The sequence below is a fragment of the Alligator sinensis genome, unplaced genomic scaffold, assembly GCF_000455745.1.
Source record: "Alligator sinensis unplaced genomic scaffold, ASM45574v1 scaffold551_1, whole genome shotgun sequence".
Classification (NCBI taxonomy): Eukaryota; Metazoa; Chordata; order Crocodylia; family Alligatoridae; genus Alligator; species Alligator sinensis.
This window is the reverse complement of record NW_005842526.1, coordinates 737,267-756,352: the sequence shown is the minus strand read 5'-3', so window position 1 is coordinate 756,352 and position 19,086 is coordinate 737,267. Positions and strand designations below refer to the sequence as shown.

At 47.4% G+C, this 19,086-nt stretch overlaps 1 protein-coding gene across 1 annotated transcript; it reads right to left on the bottom strand.

Moving 5' to 3' along the window:
* Positions 1-1,492: 1,492 nt before the first annotated feature.
* On the bottom strand, positions 1,493-6,245 carry BCDIN3D (BCDIN3 domain containing RNA methyltransferase). The gene is made up of 3 exons (XM_006031751.3): positions 6,225-6,245; positions 5,845-6,006; positions 1,493-2,443 (listed from the first exon to the last, which is right to left on the bottom strand). Exons 1-3 carry the CDS (start codon positions 6,243-6,245, stop codon positions 1,850-1,852), a joined length of 777 nt encoding a protein of 258 aa, XP_006031813.1. The 3' UTR covers positions 1,493-1,849.
* Positions 6,246-19,086: the final 12,841 nt, after the last annotated feature.

Genomic DNA, 19,086 nt, shown 5'->3' with positions numbered 1-19,086 from the left:
AGCAGAACACTCTGCCGTGCAAAGGAGCTCTCTTGTGGCCAGGAAATTCCATAGTGCCGAGGCACCAAAAATCACTGGGTTGTGACAACTGTTCTCTAGTATTACTCCTGCGTGCCAGCTTATCAAGAAAGTGTGTCCGCCTTTTAGTAGTAGACAAAACATCTGAGGCCTGCTGGGGTAAGGGAGTTTTTGTGAGCATCAGTCATAGCTACTTTACTTTTCTTTTTTGAACTAAGCTGCATTACTGAAAATGATCATTTAATTAAAACCATTTTGATTGGCACATACTGTTGACCCAGTATAAGCGACCTAGACTGCGACTGACGGTGATTGATCGGTACCTTTGAACCCCACCTACCCACTGCATCAAACACACCTTTGTCTAGCACTATTCAGAGATTCCAGGAACTGGCTGCTCCCTCCTTGCACTCAGAATTCCCTGGCTGGCTGGGCACGGCAGTCAAAGGGGTTTGGTTTTCAAACTACTCTCATTGTGAGTTCATTGGAACAGATCAAGGCTCTTAATTTGTTCAAGCACTGAGCATAATGATAGTAATAGCTGGAAAGAGCCAACAAGAAAAGCAGCCATAGCACAAAAGAAATTAAAAAGCATTTCCATACCTGTAGAGAATCCGGGCAGCATGCCCAACGAAATGAAACGTTAGATGAGAACTCCTCCTGGTGGAACACTGTGGCACTAACATAGGTCCTACATGTTACATTTAATACATTAATTGTATTCTATTAATAACTTACAGTATTAACCAGACTCAAATATAGACTCAAATCTATAGATTAAGTCACCCGTATCATTAAAATAAAGCTAATGAGAGAAAGGTGAATTGATTAAAAATACTAAAATATTTATTGATTTCTTCACTTTACTAGATTTTAAGACGTGATTGATTATAGCAACCTTAACTGAGCATAAACAAGTTTTTAAACCTACCAGATTCTTTAAAATAAGGTATCATTTCACTGAAAGCCTCCAAAATAATGAAATATTACTGAACTCCTTTTGATTAAGACACGGGCAGAGGCATATTTTAAGGGAATTATAAAACCAATTACTAGAAAGCCATTCAATCTTAAATTGTAATTGGATAAATTGATTGGTTGAATGGGGAAAAAAAAAAATACAAGAATCAAAATAAAAGATGATCAATAAAATGTGTGTTTGGCAAAGTTTTTCTTGAAAGTGCTCTTGCCGTTATAGATACATGCTCCATAAAAGTGTCATTCTATGAAAGGAAGATCAGGCTGCCAGAACTTTCTCGTGCCTACAAAGTTTACTGTTACTTCTTCTCCGTCATACCAACAGCAAAGGTGCACTGATAATACAGGGACCACTCTTAACACCAACCCAACTCACACCCCTTCCATCCTTTCAATGCCACTTGCAAATGACTAGGAGACACAGCTGCACCACAGAAGTTTCTCTGAAAAGTTTGAGAGAGAAAACGCTACACAAGCAAGATAAACATAGACCATGAAAAACAGATCTGTTTTTATTCCCCTTCCCTTTGAATTCCTGGGAAGGGAAAATCCACGGTTCTTTCATGCCATAGCCCCTGCATACAAATGAAACACTTAAACAGGCACTTAGCTTCCAAACCACTCAACAAGAACAGTCATTAACCCTCAAAATACAACATGAGGTAGGTTAAAAATCACTCTCCCCATTTTTCAGAGGGAGAAAACGAGGCATAGCAAGGTGAACAGGCCAGCAAGATCCACCAAGGGAATCAGTGCGATACCTGGGATATAGACTCGGAAGCCACAGACTCAACCCACTAAACTTCAACTCCCTTCCTCTCCAGGATGTTGTCAGCGCCAGTGCAGCTCTTGCTCATGGGACTTTCTGAGTCAGTGCATTTGATTTAAAAAGCAAAAGGCTCCTGTCCCAGCTGGTGCTCCCAAAGCAGCACACCAGCTCCATGGCACCGTCCCTAGTTAAAATCTGGGTTACCTTCTCGGCCATGTCCCCACTGATGGCAAGAGATCGGAAGTGATCGAAGTCGTTTCTGCCCAGCTTCCGGAGGCGGCGTGCAGCGGCTCGGTAACACTTCCAGGGTTGGGGTTCAATAAGCAGGTACTCACACAGAGAGGTGAGGCAGGATAAGAACTCCACCAGCCCATTATCCCCATGGTTCAGGTGGATCCACATAGTCACTGACATACAAAAGCAGATGTCAAAGGTGGAGCGGCCAAACTTGCTTAAAAAGTTGCTCAGAGAGGACTCCCTGGCACCAGCATCCATGATATCCAGGGTGGTATAGTGGATGGAGGCAGGAAAAGGGCTGCACTGCTGGGCCCTCTCAATCAGTGCAGCATCAATGTCACAGCATAGGAGGTTCAGATCTTTTGCCACTACAGGCTGATCGGGGCTGGCTTCGTTCTCGGGCAGGCCAAGGAGATGTCGGTATAGAGCAACACTTAGTTCCTGCAAGAAGAAAAACCAACATGGGCTCACACATAACTAAGTGTATGTGGGCTCCCCAAAATAAGAGCCAATTTACAGGCAAAATGGAGGCATTAAAACAGTTAACTTGGGATCATTCCATGAGGACCCAATCCAAAACTCATTTAAGTCAATAGAAGTCTCTTTATTGGTGCTGTTAGTCTTTGAATTCAGGCCTCGAGTCAGCAAACCCAGGAAAAGAATTCAAGTATCCGGACACCCAAGATCCTAGTTTAGCTCTAGAGATTAATTCCATGTCTTGTGAATGCCCCCTTCCTTAGGGAGATAAATGCTATGTTTGACCTCCCACAACAGGGCTCAAAGGACCTGGAACAGGCTGCAGGCTGGATTAGTCAGGCAGTTGGCAACAAGCCACCCAGGTACATAAGAGGCCTCAGCTGGCAGGCTATTAATGATAATGAGGGGAACTGACAGGCTGATTGGAAATATAAAAAAAAGGAAGGGGGAGTGGGAGGAACCAGGGGGGGAAAAAAATGTTGAGATGGAGGGAGGACTCCTGTACAGAAGAACACAGGGCAAGAGTTAACCCATGCTGGGAGTGTTTATTTTGGATTGTTTGATATTTGCAACTGAACCCTTGATGCAGATCAACCCTGGGGTTTTGAAGCCTGTGTTGCTGGGACCAGGCTATGGGCATAGTCTTTTGGATGGTTTTGCTTTTGGCTGAGCCCTGGGAAGCAGAGGAATCCAGGGTATTACAGCTTGTGGTATTGAGCCCATAGAAAGATTGTGTTACTGAAACCAATAGAAGGACTCAAGGACTGATTTGAGCTAGGCGAGCCGGTAACCCACTACAGAACCCTTACAGCGAGAATAACCATTGATGAGGCCTGCATTATAGTAAAGACCAGATCAGACTTATCCATTCATTTCTCCAAGTGCTATATTTCAATATACTTTGAAGCCATAGGACTGTGACATAAAATAGGGTTATTTTTTTCCCATTTCCTTTTGCAGGCTAGACTACATGAATCTTCTCTTACAAAACAGCTGACATCATCCAGGAATTTAATCACAGAACAGTTATCTGAGTACGTCTTCAGCATCCAAAAAAGAAAGAGTATTGGGCTAGACAGGAACACAGTGTCCTCTAGTGGACAAAAAGCCTTTCCAATGCCTTCCGCCTTTTAAAGGGAATTACAGCCTTGTGACTAGATTCCTGGCTCGCCAGTGTTAAAATCCCTTTGGAAATGAGATGCAGTGTACTGCTATAGATAACGCAAAGAACCAAAGCAGCATACAGCTTCCTAAAAACCATCATAACAACGACTCTGCAAATGCAGGCAGCAAGAATGAAAAAATGGCCCTTTCATTATGAACTGTTGTTATTAATTTATGTTTAAAGACACATGCATATAAATGTTACAAGAGTAACATAGAAAAAAAAAGCTATGTACAAAATCCCTCATGCAGACTTAAAAAAATTGGCTATATTCCCCATAACAAGCCAGAGTGTAGAATTTGCACTCAGCTTTTCATAGTGTATTCTGTTCTTCAGATGTGTCAAAAAACATTCTTTAGTGCCTCTCAATATAGCACATAAAATACATCGCTCAAAAAAGCTTAAAAAGGCCAACTACTCATAATCAATCCCACATGGATAACCAGTCATCATTACCAATCCCACTAGAGTGACAAAGTTGTGCAACAACAATACAGTATCACTGTCTGTGTTTGGACCATGCAGACATTAAGCCTCATTGTACTAAGCTAATCTACTGCTGCTAGAAATTAAATAATGAAAGCTTGCCTTGCCTTTTATGATAAGCCTCACGCCTAAAATCCAATGGGAGCTGGGTCTCTACATCCTTTAAGTTTGATACTTGTGGCCTATCTAGCCCCACAGGCCAGATGAATGGTGCAGGATCAGGATCAGGGTCATGGACCACCCCCAACCCACACACAGTGCCTGGTTCAGCTGCTCCAGGACCCAGTGAGTGGAGGCCCTCAGGCACTTCCCTGCCACCACGGGAACAAAGAGCAGGCCACTGGGACTCTAGTTGTGCCCAGGGGAAGTTCCCTTATTGCAGCCAGAGTCCAGGCAACAGTCTGCAGGCCAGAAGACCCAACTCTGAGGGTCCAATCCAGCCCACGGACCAGACATTTGACACTCCTGCTTTAGGCACCTTTGAAAACAGCATCTTTAACTACCTGAACCCCTGGTCTTGACCTGGGACCAGGGCTAGTGCTCCAATCATCAGCCAAGGGACCACAAGATCCCATTAATACAGCATAGCTGGGGAGCAAACACCTGCACGCGATTCACCCGACAAAGGCAGAGATCTTAGCTAGGAACCCACAGCTTTGGGGACATCCCAACCTGCTGCCATCTTCCCAAGTCCATTACAGCCTATGACCGGCTCCAATACTTCTGCATGGCCAGGAATGAACAAAAGGACGGGCTGGACTCCCCTGGGCCTGGGCAGAGCGCTCTAGTATCTCAATTCCCTCCTCCAGTGCTCGCACGGGCTGCTGCTGCTACAATGGGACGCACCCACAGAGTGGTAGTGGATGGGTCGGCGCTGACCTGGAAGGATGCGGGCAGTGGAGTTCCCCAAGGCTCGGTCGTTGGACCAGTGCTGTTCAATGTCTTCAGTAACTTAAATGAGGGTGTGGAGAGCATGCTGTCCAAACTCGCAGATGACACCAAATTATGGGGTAAAATAAACACCCTAGTGGGCAGGGAACAAATCCAAGCGGATCTGGACAGGTTGGAGAAGTGGGCACAACAGATCAGGATGCAATTCAACAAGGACAGGTGCAAAGTGCTGCACCTGGGGAGAAGGAATCACCAACGCATTGGCAGGCTGGGGGACGAGCTTCTCGGCAGCACAGCAGCAGAAAGGGATCTCGGAGTCGTAGCTGACTCCAAAACGAACACGAATCGCCGATGTGACAAAGCGATCGGTAAAGCTAATCGCTCGTTATCGTGCGGCAGTGGGTGCATCACGAAAAGCTCCAGGAAGGCGATGCTCCCCCTGTGTGCAGCGCTGGTCAGACCGCAGTCCTGGTTTGGGCGCCGCACTTCAAGAGGGACGTGGACAGCGTGGAGAGGGTCTGGAAGAGGCTGCTCGTGTGGTCAAGGCCCTGCAGCTAAGGCCCTATGAGGAGACACTGGGAGACCTGGACCTCTTCAGCCCCCGCAAGAGGGGCTGTGACCACCTACAAATTCATCGGGGCGGGAGGGCAGCATGGAGTGGCAGATGCGCTATTGATTAGGGCACCCCTTGGGGGAACTAGCAACAGCAGAAACTAACTGACGGAGAGCAGATTTCTCCTAGGATCAGCCAAGGAGCCTCTCCCCTTCGTCCCGGCGGTGCTCAGCCCCCCCTTGTACCTCCTCAGCCCCCGGACGCGCTCACCCCCGAGTTGCAGCCCACGTCGAGGCCCAGCAACGGGCGGGCCCGGCCCCCGGCGGGGAAGAGGCGCCGCAACAGCCCGCTTGGCAGCAGGCGTTGGGGAAGTTGCCGTACGGCGCCGCCCCGGGCTCCAGCCCGCCCGGCGCCGCCGCCGCGGCCTCGCGCCTCATGGGCGCCGCCATCTTGAGTCCGTCAGCCCCTCCTTCCGGCCGGCAACGCCGCGCCCGCCCGCGAGTTCCGGTGCACAGGGGTTCCGGGTGGCGGAACTGCGCATGCGCGAGGGTGGAAGGCAACCTTGCAAGGAGCAGAGAAGATGCTCAAGGGTTCTGTGCATTAGGGGCCTGTCCCATTAGCCTGGCTGGTCTCACTGGGAGGGACCTCACCCCCAGCAAAGTCACAGCCATGGTAGTAAGATGGTCTGGGTGCTTACACCTCAAATGAGCCCCCCCTCCCCAGAGGCAGGGATGGGGAAACTGAGGCACAGAGAGAGCAAGCGAGGCATCCCAGGACTTCGACTTGTCAGGGGGTCTTTGCCGTTAGGCTGCGCTGCTCCTCTCCAGCTGAAGCAAGAGGCGAGCTGCACGAGGGCAAGAGGAGAGCAGGGAAAGCAGCGTCAGATGGATGGAGTCAGGAGGAAGGGGCGCCTGCCTGCGGTCCGTGGCAGAGCAGGCTTCTCGTGCCCGCACACCCGCTCCTAGCAGAGCCCTGATCTCAGAGCTGGATAAGTCGATAATCTATTGAGGTCCCTTCCGACCCTAACATCTATGAATCTATGAAAGTCAGCGGTGCAGCCAAGTCCTTGGGCGCGCCTGCCAGCTGGGCTGATGGCCTCCAGAGCCTGGGGTGGCCTTGCAGACAAGGATCTTTGGATGAATCTGATATCTTTTATTAAACCAGCTTAAATAGTTGGGGGGAAAAAATTAGCAAACTTTCAGTTTAAAAACCCTTCATCAGGCTGAGGAAGTCTCTGCAGTTGGTGTGTGCTCTTCCTGGCTGGAATGAATAGTCAAGGTGACCTTGCAGCTCATTTCCTATGAAAGCTAAGGCTCTTGTCACAGAATCGGAGAACGTGAGGGGGGAAGGGAGCTCAGGAGGTCACATCGAGTCCAGCCCCCTGCTCCAAGCAGGACCAGCCCCAAGTACATCATCCCAGCCAAGGCTTTGTCTACCCGGATCTTCAAAACCTCCAAGGATGGAGAGTGCACCACCTCTCTGGAGAGCCTGTTCCAGTGTTTTACCACCCTCCTCATGAGACTGTTTTTTCTAATATCTAACCTACATTTTCCTTGCTACAATGTGAGCCCATTGCTCCTTGTTCTGTCACCTGCCCGAACTGAGAACAGTCCAGCTCCATCCTCTTTGGAACCACACTTCAAGAAGTTGAAGGCTTTAATTAAATCTCCCCTAGGTTTGTCTCTTCTCCAGACTAAATAAGCCCAGTTCCCTCAGTCTCTCCTCATAAGGCATGTGCCCCAGCCCCCAAGCCATGTTCATTGCCCTCCACTGGACTCTCTCCAATTTCTCCACCTCCTTTCTTTAGTGGAAGGCCCACAAGTAGACACAGGACTCCAGATGTGGCTTCACCAGTGCTGAATAGAGGGGAAGAATCACTGCCCTTGATCTGGCAACGCTCCTACCAGTGCAGCCCAGGATGCCATTAGCCTTGGCAAAAAGGGCACGCTGCTGATTCATATTCAGCTTTTATTGTCCACTGTAACCCTCAGGTCCTTTTCTGCAGAGCTGCTGCCAGTCAGCCCCCAGCCTATACCAGTGTATGGGATTGCTCTGTCCTAAGTGCAGGTCTTCGCACTTGTCCTTGTTGAACCTCAAGAGATTTCTTTTGGTCCAGTCCTCCAATTTGTCAAGGTCTCTGTGAATTCTAGCCCTGCCCTGCATTGTATCTACTGCACCCCCCAGCTTGGTGTTATCTATAAACTTGCTGAGGGTGTACTCCCTATCTTCCAGGTCATTGTCCTTTGACTTCACTGCTTTTGATGTGATTTCAGCAGTGGTGCTCTACCTTTTGGCTCTGCAGACCAGATGAATGGTATGGGGCCAGTCCACAAGCCAGATCAGGCCCCTTGCTGCCTCACCAGGATCAGGACCTGCACTTCCCCCCTTCATCCCCACGCACCTGGATTGGGCCGCTTGCTGCTTCTGTGGGCCCTGCATGCCCTGATTGGTCCTGTGCTGCCTTCAGCTAGATGCAGGCAGTGAGCCGTGCCACCATCACCCAGCCCAGCACACCAGGATCAGGCCATGCCACCTCTGCTTGGCCCAGCACATGGGATCAGCCCCTGCGCTGCCTCTGCTGGGCCTCATCTGCTCAGTATAGCACACATGGGCACGTTATCCAGCAGGGAAATGATAATTGCTGCCAGCCAAATTTTCAGACTTGTAGGGAGCCCTTTGGGCCAGACAACACAGCTCAGTGGGCTAGATCTGGCCCATAGGCTGGGGGTTGAGCACCTCTGAATTACAGCATCACAGGTGGGAAGCAGCCTCAAACCCCGTACTGCATACATGCTGCTGTGTCAAAGACACAAGGTGTCTCTTCTTTTGAGCCTGGGATGATTGCATCAGTCACCAGCAAGGGGATGCAAGTGAGTTAGGCAAGACCACACCTGCAACCTCATTCCAAGGAAAGCTTCTTCCCATATGACGACTTGTGACCCATATTTTAGATCAACAGAGAGTCAGTCTGGGGATTAGGACATCCGTGGGCTTCTAGGCCTCATTTTAGCAGACACAGTCATGCCAGCTCTCATGCTTTATTAGCACATATCACAATTTCTCACATACTGTATTTCCTCACAAACAGCACACCCCCAAATAAGATATGCACCTTCTTTTTGAGAGGCAAATGAAGAAAAAAAGATCTCTCCTTGAAAACACTTGTAAGTAGCAGAAACTGGGTGCATCTACACATGTGCGTTACTGTGCAGTAGACTAAGTTACTGAGCAGTAAAGCGTCACCATCTATACATGTATCACAATTAGGGTGCAGTAGATTAATTTACTCTGGTGTAGGGTACTTCTGATAAACACAGGTACTATCCGACAACAGAGTAAATTACTGCGCTTAAATGCACATGTAGATAGTGACATTGGGATTAGTTTACCCCGGCTCAAATTGCGCCAGAGTTTATTCAGTCCCATTAATTACGTGTGTAGAAGTGCCCACTAACTAGCAGCAGTAAAGGTGCCATCCATACTCATTCTGCTTCTCCCTGTAGAGCACGTGCAGCATTACTTTTGCTTCTTCCTGGCAGAGACCTACACTGTAGAAATCCCTATTACTGTCCCTATTACTGTAGTTCTTATGTGCACCCCAATTTTCAGCAGCTGTTTTTTGGGGGGGAAGTGCATATTCTATGTGAGAAAATATGGTATCTCATACTGTCCACATGCAAAAGTTGTTCTAATAATATGTCGACCTTGCATTTTCAGGTTCAGTTTTAGGGAAAATAAACTGGCTTTTTCCCTGAATATATATAACTATAGAAAAAGAAGTGGAATGGCTATTGCCCTTTGAAAATCCCCAAGAAAAATCAAGTAAATAAGGAAAAGATTAAATACGCTAAACTATTACAATTAAAACCGTACTGGAAAAACCGCTGGATTGGTATTTCTATTGTCTTCCCAAAAAAAACACTGCAAGGAGCTGCAGGAGTTTTGAAACCCCTGGACTAGAAGAACTGTTGGCATCCCATCCAGCTTGACATTCCTGTGGATCTATAGCTGGGGGAAAATAACCATGGGCTGAAGCATGTGATTGTTGTGCTCTGGGGGCTGGGGCACCACTCCTGGATACCAGAAGAAATGGGTTCTCATTATGGCTCATTGCCTTGTTGTGTGATCCAGACTAGACTGGAAGCTCTTTAAGGGAGGAACGCTTTTTGCCTGCGTACTTATGAATCACTGAGTCACTGGGTCACTCATTTTAAGCAGGCACTCATCTCAGAGTCAGAATACCAGACTGTAAATAATAATGAGGTGAGTGAACAAACAGGCAGTGCTTTTGGTCGCTCTCCTTGAATGCCAGCTTCTCCTAGATCCCTCAAGATCTGCTTTTCTTCTGAAGGGCTGTTTCTAAGGACTCGTTTTATTTAATCATTCAGTTATAATGACTAGTATTATTTCTTCTTTGCCAAACGGCAATGCAAGTAATTCCACCCTGCCTCCTCCCTCCTTGCCACCCTTCACTGTTGGGAGGTGGTGTGCTGTTTAAACAATGCCCCCTTCCATCCCAGCAGCAAGTGCATGTCAAAGGGTGCATTTCAAAGAAGTCCCATGATGGGTTTGGATTCTGGGAGGATGGAACAATGTAGATTCAAGGGATTATGCCAAATAAGTAGAGATCTACTAAATAGAAGAGGCTGTCTGTCAGGCAGCCCTGCCCCTCAACACTGATGGTGGGAGAGACATGGGACCACATAACAGGCAACCTTCCCAGTTGCGGCGAGGGTGGCAGGAAAGTGCACGCAGAGAATGGCTTCATCATATTGTTGAGTGTCTGTGAACCTACCTTTCAAGCTAGTGATGAAGACAAGAATGGTCTCATTTCTGTGAGTTTTCTCAATCTCTTCTTCAAGTTGTTGGTAGACGACATTAATACAAGGGCTGTCCGGATCAAAGTGCTGCCTTCGTTAGGCTTTCCTGAGAGCTTCAGAAAAGCATTGGAGCCTCTTCAGAGATCCGGCCATAGGGTATAATGGGGAACCAATGAAATATCTATAACTTTGTTGTTTTTTGTCTGATTTGGATGAAAGTTGCAGCAGTGGTAGTCTCTGCTGAGAGCATGAAGCCTGCCAAGTTTTAAGTTCTATGCAGGGGTTTGGGGGGAACTGCACCCCAAATTCTTGAAAGCAAAACTCAGGTCATTTGTGTGTGTTACCCCACAGTGGGGTCAAAACTGCAGGGGTGGTGGCCCCTGGTGAGGCCACAAAGCCTGCTAAGTTTCAAGGAGATAAGTGCAGGGGTTTTGGGGAAACTGCACCTCAAGCTGCTGACAGGCAAAACTCATGACATGGGTGAACCTGTGTGTGTTAAGGCACAGCATGGTGAAAGCCGCAGGGATGGTAGCCCCTGCTCAGGCCACGATGTCTGCCAGCTGTCGAGATCGGTGCAGGGGTTCTGGGTTCTGGGGCCCTGCACCCCTAGCTGCTGACAGACGAAACTCGTGCCATGGATGACCCTGTGTGTGTTAAGGTGCAGCAGGGTGAAAGCTGCAGGGATGGTAGCCCCTGCTCAGGTCATGATGCCTGCCAGCTGTCGAGGAGATCAGTGCAGGGGTTCTGGGTTCTGGGGCCCTGCACCCCTAGCTGCTGACAGACAAAACTCATGACATGGTTGCTTGTGCACCTGTCTGTCTCTGTCTTGGGGCAGTTCATTGTCTGCATTGATTATTTCCTCTCCTTAGTCTGTGGTTTTGTAGGTGTTAATCACTGCTAATTAACTAATTATCTAGTAGCTACTAGTAGCTAGGTCCTGTGTATTGAGCTGGTCCCTGAGTGAATCATGATTAATTGGTACCAGGTAACACAGTAGCTTAGCAGCCAGGCCTGCAGTAGTCCCCGTCCCCCCCACCCCGCCCCAGCCCCAAAACAGACACAGTTGCACAAGCACCCATGTCATGAGTGTTGCCTGTCAGCAGCCAGAGGTCCCCAGCCCAGAGCCCCCCTGCCCCCATCTCCTCGACAGCTGGCAGGCGTCATGGCCTCAGCAGTGGCCACCATCCCTGCAGCTGTCACCCCGCTGCGCTTTAACACACACAGGGTCACCCATGTCACAAGTTTTGCCTGTCAGCAGCTTGAGGGGCAGTTCCCCCGCAACCCCCTGCACCTATCTTCTTGAAACTTGGCAGGCTTTGTGGCCTCACCAGGGGCCACCACCCCTGCAGTTTTGACCCCACTGTGTTGTAACACATAGACGTGACATGAGTTTTGCTTTCAAGAATTTGGGGTGCAGTTCCCCCCAAACCCCTGCACTGATCTCTTGAAACTGGGCAGACTTCATGCTCTCAGCAGAGACTACCACTTTTGCAGGTTTCATCCAAATTGGACAAAAAACAACAAAGTTATATATATTTCATTGATTCCCCATTATACCCTATGGCCAGATCTCCGAGGCGACTCCGAAACTTTGGAGCTGCTTCAGCCAAATTGAAGCAGGAACCCAGTCTGGAGCTGCAGATCGGATCATTTCCATCTGAACCGGCCGGATCCAAAGTCAAATCGAATAGCTTCCTACTCGCACGGGCCTAATTAATACATTCTGTATTAATGCATGTGTAGATGCTTGCACTGAGTATCTACACATGCATTAATACACTTTAGTTAATGTGCATTAAATCTGGTACCTCCATGGTCAGGCTGATGCTTGTCTTTATGTGCATTAACTAAAAAGTATGGGGTGCCTATACATGAGCAGGAAGGCTGCTCTGACATGCTAGAATTGTGATTAATTGAGTCGGCTGCAGCCTGGCAATTACCATGCTCCAGCAGCCTCCCTCATCTCATGTATCAGTGTACCCATGCTTCAAAATGGCAGTGGGGGCGCTTTATCTAAAACTCATTTGACGAGCTTCAGAGAAAGTGCCTCCATTGCCATTTTGAAGCACAGGGACGCTGATACACATGACACCCCAGGATCTTTAATTAGAGTGGTTCTCAAAGCTGCTCTCATTAAAGCACCCCGTCATCCCCCTCCCTTGGAACACATATATAAATGCCCATGGCTGACGTAGGTGAGAGCTGTGGTATGTCCCAAGGCATCTAATGAGCAATTAGTTCAGTCAAGAAAACAGCTCTGCTGCAAGACTTAAACAGAAATGCTGAAGGACTCCTAAGATATTATTGTGAGCAAGAGCTGACTGGGATTCAAAAAGGGTCAGAGAGTTATAGGGGAAATGAGAATATCCACCATTGCAATAAGTAAGAGGAGATAAATTGGGAGTGATAGAAGCTCCTGCAGTTCAAGCAATAAACCAACCTCAGAAAAAAAGACTAGACAGGCACAGCTTATACCCTTTCCTCTCAGATGAACTGCTGCTGTATGACAATTCCTAACTACTTCTAATCCAATTTATTATGAGTACTGCCTGCTACGATACATGACATAAACTCAGCTGGGATTGACCAGCAAATTCAACCCCATTCCTCGAATGCTGAGCATCAAAATCAGCGTGAATCATCAGCAGTTTATTTTGTCAGTGATAATTAAAGGATTGTGGTTCTATGATTAGCCACAACAAGTTGCTCGCTAGCTCTCTTATGTAATGGTTAGTTAGTGATAATGATGTTTATGCAGCACCGTCCCAGTTCAGTTACTCCTCCAAAAATGTTATCCCATGGTGGGACTTAAATTATTAATGGCAGCATACTGCAAAATTGTTGTATGCTACTACCACCCTGGGTATTGTGAGAACTAAGCCAGGAGTGTGTATTACTGCAGTGTATTACATGGCTGTCAAAACACCAAGGACACACATAAGACTACATACACCCAAAACACCAAGTAATGTGAATTCACGTTGCATTTCCCACTACCTGTGGGCCAGCAGCAGAGAGAGCCAGTACAGCCTCCTGCCAGCTGTAGGGCATTTTTCTACAAAAGCGGGTAGTGGGGATTCAGAGGAGCCATGAAAAGGCTTGCCAGACCGCAGGATAAAAATCTAGCCTGAGAGCAAACAGCAGCAGTGGCAGATGTTGCTATATTTACTAAGGAGACAGCTATTTTAGTCAAGGTACCTGAAATACAGTTGTGGGCTATATAACTCTGAGCTTTATTGATCTTTTAAACTGAGCAAAGTCAAAATCGGGTTTGGGAGCGTTAGCAGAATTTGCAAGTATTACCAAGTATTATCCGACAGGTAGCATGACATGAATGCTTCTGCTATGACTCCTCTGCCTAGACAACTCATGCAGAGACAGTCAAAAAATCCCAAAGATATGGCGACATGCTTAGGTAGTGGTACTTCTAAAGCCAGGGAAAGATCCATCTGACCTGCAGAGCTTCGGACCGATCTCTCTGCTATGCCACACACATAAATTGTATGAACGACTGATATTGAACCAGCTTGGCCCATATGTGGATAAACACCTAATCCCTGAACGGGACAGCTTTCACACTGGAAAATCAACAATGAGCCAGCTGCTCAATCTAACTTAACATATTGAAGGTGGTTTTGAAAGAGGCCAAATTACTGGAGCTGTGTTCATCAACCTAACAGCTGCATACTGGTGACTCGTCCATAAGACCCTGGAAATGACAGAAGATCTGCACCTTACAGAGTTGATATGAACCCTGCTTGAAAACAGACTCTTTTTTATCAAACTGGATGTGAAGTGAAGCAGATGGAGGTGACAGATGAATGGCCTTCCCCAAGGAAGCATGCTTGCATTGCCATTAGAATAATTTCTATAGGAATGATCAACCAATTGATTTGGAAACAAAATGTTTCATCTATGCAGACGACCTGTGCAGAACAGCCCAAAACACTGGCTTTGACCACGTTGAAAAATCCCTAAGCGAGGCACTAATTGGCCTAACTTCAAGCGAGGCCCTAACAGGCCTAACCTCATACTACACTGAAAACCAACTACACGCCAACCCAGCGAAAACACAAGTATGTATGTCTTCCACCTGAAAAACCATGAGGCCAACTGCCCGCTCAACTTTACATGGTCCAGGACCCCACTATCCCTCTGTCCAAATCCAGTTTCCCTTGGAGTCACCCTAGATCAAACCAGCTCGTACAAAAAACACACCATGAAGACAAAAGCAAAGGTGAGCACTTGAAATTATATACGCTCACCAACTTGAAATGGGGAGTTAGCTCCTCAACCATCTGAACCACTGCTCTGGCTCTTAGCTTCTCCTTGGCTGAGCATGCATGTCCTGTATGGGAGAGATCCATACACACTAAGTGCCTTGACCCCATGCTGAATGATAGCTGCCGATGCATCACAGGATGTCTTGAGCCTACCAGCCTAAACAGTGCGTGCCTGCTGGCTGGCATTGCTTCACCTGGCATCAGAAGAGCGGTGGCTGGCCAGCATGACAGAACCAATGAGGCAAACTGAAGATGAGAGACACCTGCAGTACCACCATCCTGCAGCACACAAACGTCTGAAGTCACGCAGGAGCCTCCTTACCAGCCCCCAACCTCCCAATGCCACATTCAAGGATACACGACTACAGATGCAGGATGAGTGGCAGAAGAAAATATCTGACAGTGAAAAAATGGACTTTCCAGCAGCTGAGTCCTTACCAGCAAGGGCTGATGAACCATGGCAAAGGTAGTGATGTCTCAATCGCCTATGTAGGATGTTCCAAGGAAGGAATGAAGAAGTGGGGCTATCCCATTGGTTCAACCACCCGTGACTGTGATGCTAGGTACATCTACATGTTCATTAATGTGCCTTAATTACTGCAATTTAGTGCTAATGCTCATTAAAGCTCCTGTGAAAATGCTACCAGTAACTTCAATGCCAATGTAAGATTTGGATGCAGTTTTGAGAATTGGCCTGGTATTCTGGGCAAGCACAGAATTGGTAAGATGAACGCTAATGGCCAATGAGTGTTAGAGCTCTGTGCAAGTCAAATATATGTGTGTTACCAGCTCTTACTTTGCTGGGCAAATCACAAGAAAGACATCATGGAAACATCCAAGATCAGGGCACTGGCACCAGTTAGCTCTAGTGCTGATCAGGAAATCCTGCACATGAGGTCTTATCACAGTGCTGACTGTGATGCTGATCATTTAGTCGGCTGCAAAGTTAGAATCAATGCCCAAAAGATCCACTGTAGCAAATCAGTACTTGTTTAATGAATGACTAAGTAAATGCACCGTAACTAGAGTTAATGCCCAGTAACGCTGGCACAAGGTTATTTTGTGATGCTTACTGTGCATTGGCCTAATAATGCTGTGCAGTAGACTATTAGCAGTTTTTAACCGCCATGCTACTGCACAGGGTTATTAAGTTAATGTGCAGTAAGTGTCTCATGTAGACGTGCCCACAGAGCCTCAGACTATGCAACACTTGCTGCAATGCCCGCTGCTTGAAGGCATGTGTATAATGAAAGACCTCACGGAGTACAGTAAAGGAGCACAAGCACGTGTAACAGCATGTGGTATAAAGACACAAGAGGAGGAAGGCTGATCAAAGTGAACTTTGTTCTTCAAATGCTGTGTGTCAAAATCAGTCTAAATTAGTAGCTCTTTATTCTGTTGATATTAATTACAGGATTTTCCTTAAGGCATTGCCAACTATCCTTGTTATTTACATGTTAATTGCTATCGTGTTGCTGATGTGGTAATGTCCCAGTTCAGTTATGTTTCCAGGAAACGTCTTAAGTCAAATTGTTACCTGTAATACCTACATGTGTGCATTTAATAACTTTGTGGAACAGCAAGTGCGGGCAGAGTGATACCGAGGAAATCAGTGATCATCACCGCGCAATTTGTGTAGCTATTGAAATACCGATGACAAACTAGTAGCAATAGGCGCTTCCAATAGTCCAAGCCATATCAGTACATACAGAATATGCCTATTGTGCTCAACATCTGAGATCCGGCAGAGAGAAGGCCAGGGCATTTTTCCACAGCCCACCCAGAAGTGGGGCATTGCGGGAATAAAGGAAAATGTTCCCATAACATATAAGCACTCTTGGGCCTCATGAGCTTCATTCAATGATCACCCAAGTCAACAGAAAGACTCCCAGTGGGTGTCATGGGTCCTGGGTCAGGAACTGTGGTTGCTAACCCAAATCAGACATAAGCACACAGCCACGGGGAATGTATGGGCATTCTGTAGACTGGTTTCACAGAAGTCTTGAGCAAGATTATCTAGTTCTTGGATCCGCAGTCTAGAGTTGGTGACCTCAGGGATGACAAATGGGGTCCTGTAGGGTTGCCAACTCAGTGTGAATCTATTCCAGGAGGTTTCCAAAACGCCAACGTGCCCACAACACACAATGCAAATATGCTCGCATGCGTGTGTAGATCAGCTATGAATTACGGTACATAGCTTTTACGTCAAGAAGGCAAATGCACATTACTATTACATTTAAAAACCTCACTTGACTACTGTATAAATCAGATTCAACATTTAATATTCATTTTCATGAATGCCCTATTATTTATCTCCCAGGTGGTGCTCAGCAGTCTCCTGGATATTTATATCTAATTCCTGGAGACTCCAGGGCAATCCTAGGTCCCTGCAACCCTAGGTCCTGTTCTCCGTACCATTCCCTACCTTAAATTGGAGCTGGGCCCTGGCTAGAGGGTGGGAGAATGAGTGGCTTCCCTATGACAAAAAGTAGCTCTGATCCAGCTTTATGCTTGTTGGCTAATTCCCAACAGTCAGTTCTCCACTTGTTTTAAGCATCTCAAATCAGAGAGCATCCATCCCTATCCTAATTAGGGGAGAGGCCATGACATGTTTTACCCCGACCCCAAAAAGAGACTTCAGCACTGCCTTTGACCTGCCAGTTGACCTCACCGCCCAGCTGCCTCTGCCCCCAGCACTCCATTAATCCCTTTTTTTTTCCTTCGCATACAGCACTCACTTCTCTCCCCAAAATTAGCCATTGGAAATTGGGGTGTATGTCTTACACAAGGAGACTGATTCGGAGCGGTTTGGTTAAAAGGAAACATCTTTCTTTTTTCTTCATTCAGCCTTCCCAAAACAAGGTGCATGTCTTATGTGGAGTGAATGTAAGTAACTATGATAATTGGATGCTTTTTCAGAGAAAAACTGAAATACTTTTGAGAAATACTGATTTCATCTTTAAAAAGGCTCACTAGCCAAAGAATGAAGAAGGCTGGTCCCCAGCCAGCACGAGATTACAGTGGGGCTAGCCCTTTGCAGGGGGTCTGAGCACGGCTCTGGCCCCTCCACATCCCTGCTCTTAGTAGCATATTTTCTTGCTCCTCAGAATAAAATACACCCCTTGGTTTTTGAAAGGCAGACTAAAGAAAAAAAAAAGCTTGTTCCTTGTAGTAACTAAATAGCAGCAGAGAGGGAGCTGAGGCTGCTCTTTGTTCAACCCTCAGTGGATTGCTGCATATTTTACCAATAAGCAGTGGAAACTGCTCTTCCCATATTTCTCACATTCAAATTTCCAGCAGTGGATTTTTTTGGAGAAAGATGCGAGAAAATACGGTATTTTAATCATTCCTGCCCTGCTAGCTCTGAGGAAGGACATGTTAGATGGTCTGGAAACACCCCAGTGAAATGCCATTGTAGCAGCACTGTCTTGGCTCTCCAGAATTCAAACCAACTGCCCGTGGGAAGAACATGTCCTGAGTTTCACACAAGGCAGAGCTAGGCATGCAGATGTTGGGTGGCACGGGGCAGCTCCCCATGCAGGCTGAGTACCCGGGCTAAAAATGGGGGAAGCCCTGTGCCTGCAGGCTGGGTAGGAACAAAAACCTCTATCCAACTAGGTCATGGTGCATTAGTAGATCCGGCGTTCCCACCGCAAACCTCTGTGGCCCTTGGACCCTTCCAAGTTCATCCAAGCCAGAGCCCATGGACCAATGGACCCCTGACTCAAGAACCAGCACTTGCACCCAGATGGGGAGCCCCAGTCACACTGAGGTGTGCAATCCTGCTGTTTCCCCTGCATCCCACTGACTATGAAGCAGAAACCCAGCTACACTGTTTGGATGAAGTGGTGGCACGAGAGCAAGAAGTTAAATCCCAGGCCCTACAGCTGTGCAAAAAACAGTTAACTCCCCTCCTCTCTGAAAGGGGGTGCAGGGGGTTGGGCTTCGTGGTCACAAAGCCACTAGCCATGCCCTGCTGTCTGCCACCCCCCTCCTCCATACTGATGCAGATGAAGACCTGGAGAGCCCAGGCTTGCAAGGGGGCACAGAAACCCATCAACACAGTCTCTTGCATCTTGCCCTTCTCCCTTTATGCCTTCTCCTGCTGTCGATGCAGATTGGCCTTGATGCCCATGGGGCTGTAAGTACAATATAGAGATTTCCTCCTCAAGTAAAACTGCTCCAAGCTGGTCATCCCTTTCCACTCAGGGCTCCATCTTCTGACTGCAAAGGAGTTGAAACATAGGATCCATACTGGATCTGGTATTGGCAACGGGGGATGACATGGTAAGGGACCTCCAGATCGGTAGCCATCTGGGGGATAGTGATCACCTAATAATAGAATTCTTCATAAGACGTCGAGTGGGTAAGGTAACTAGTAGGGTGAAAGTGCTAGACTTTAGGAAAGC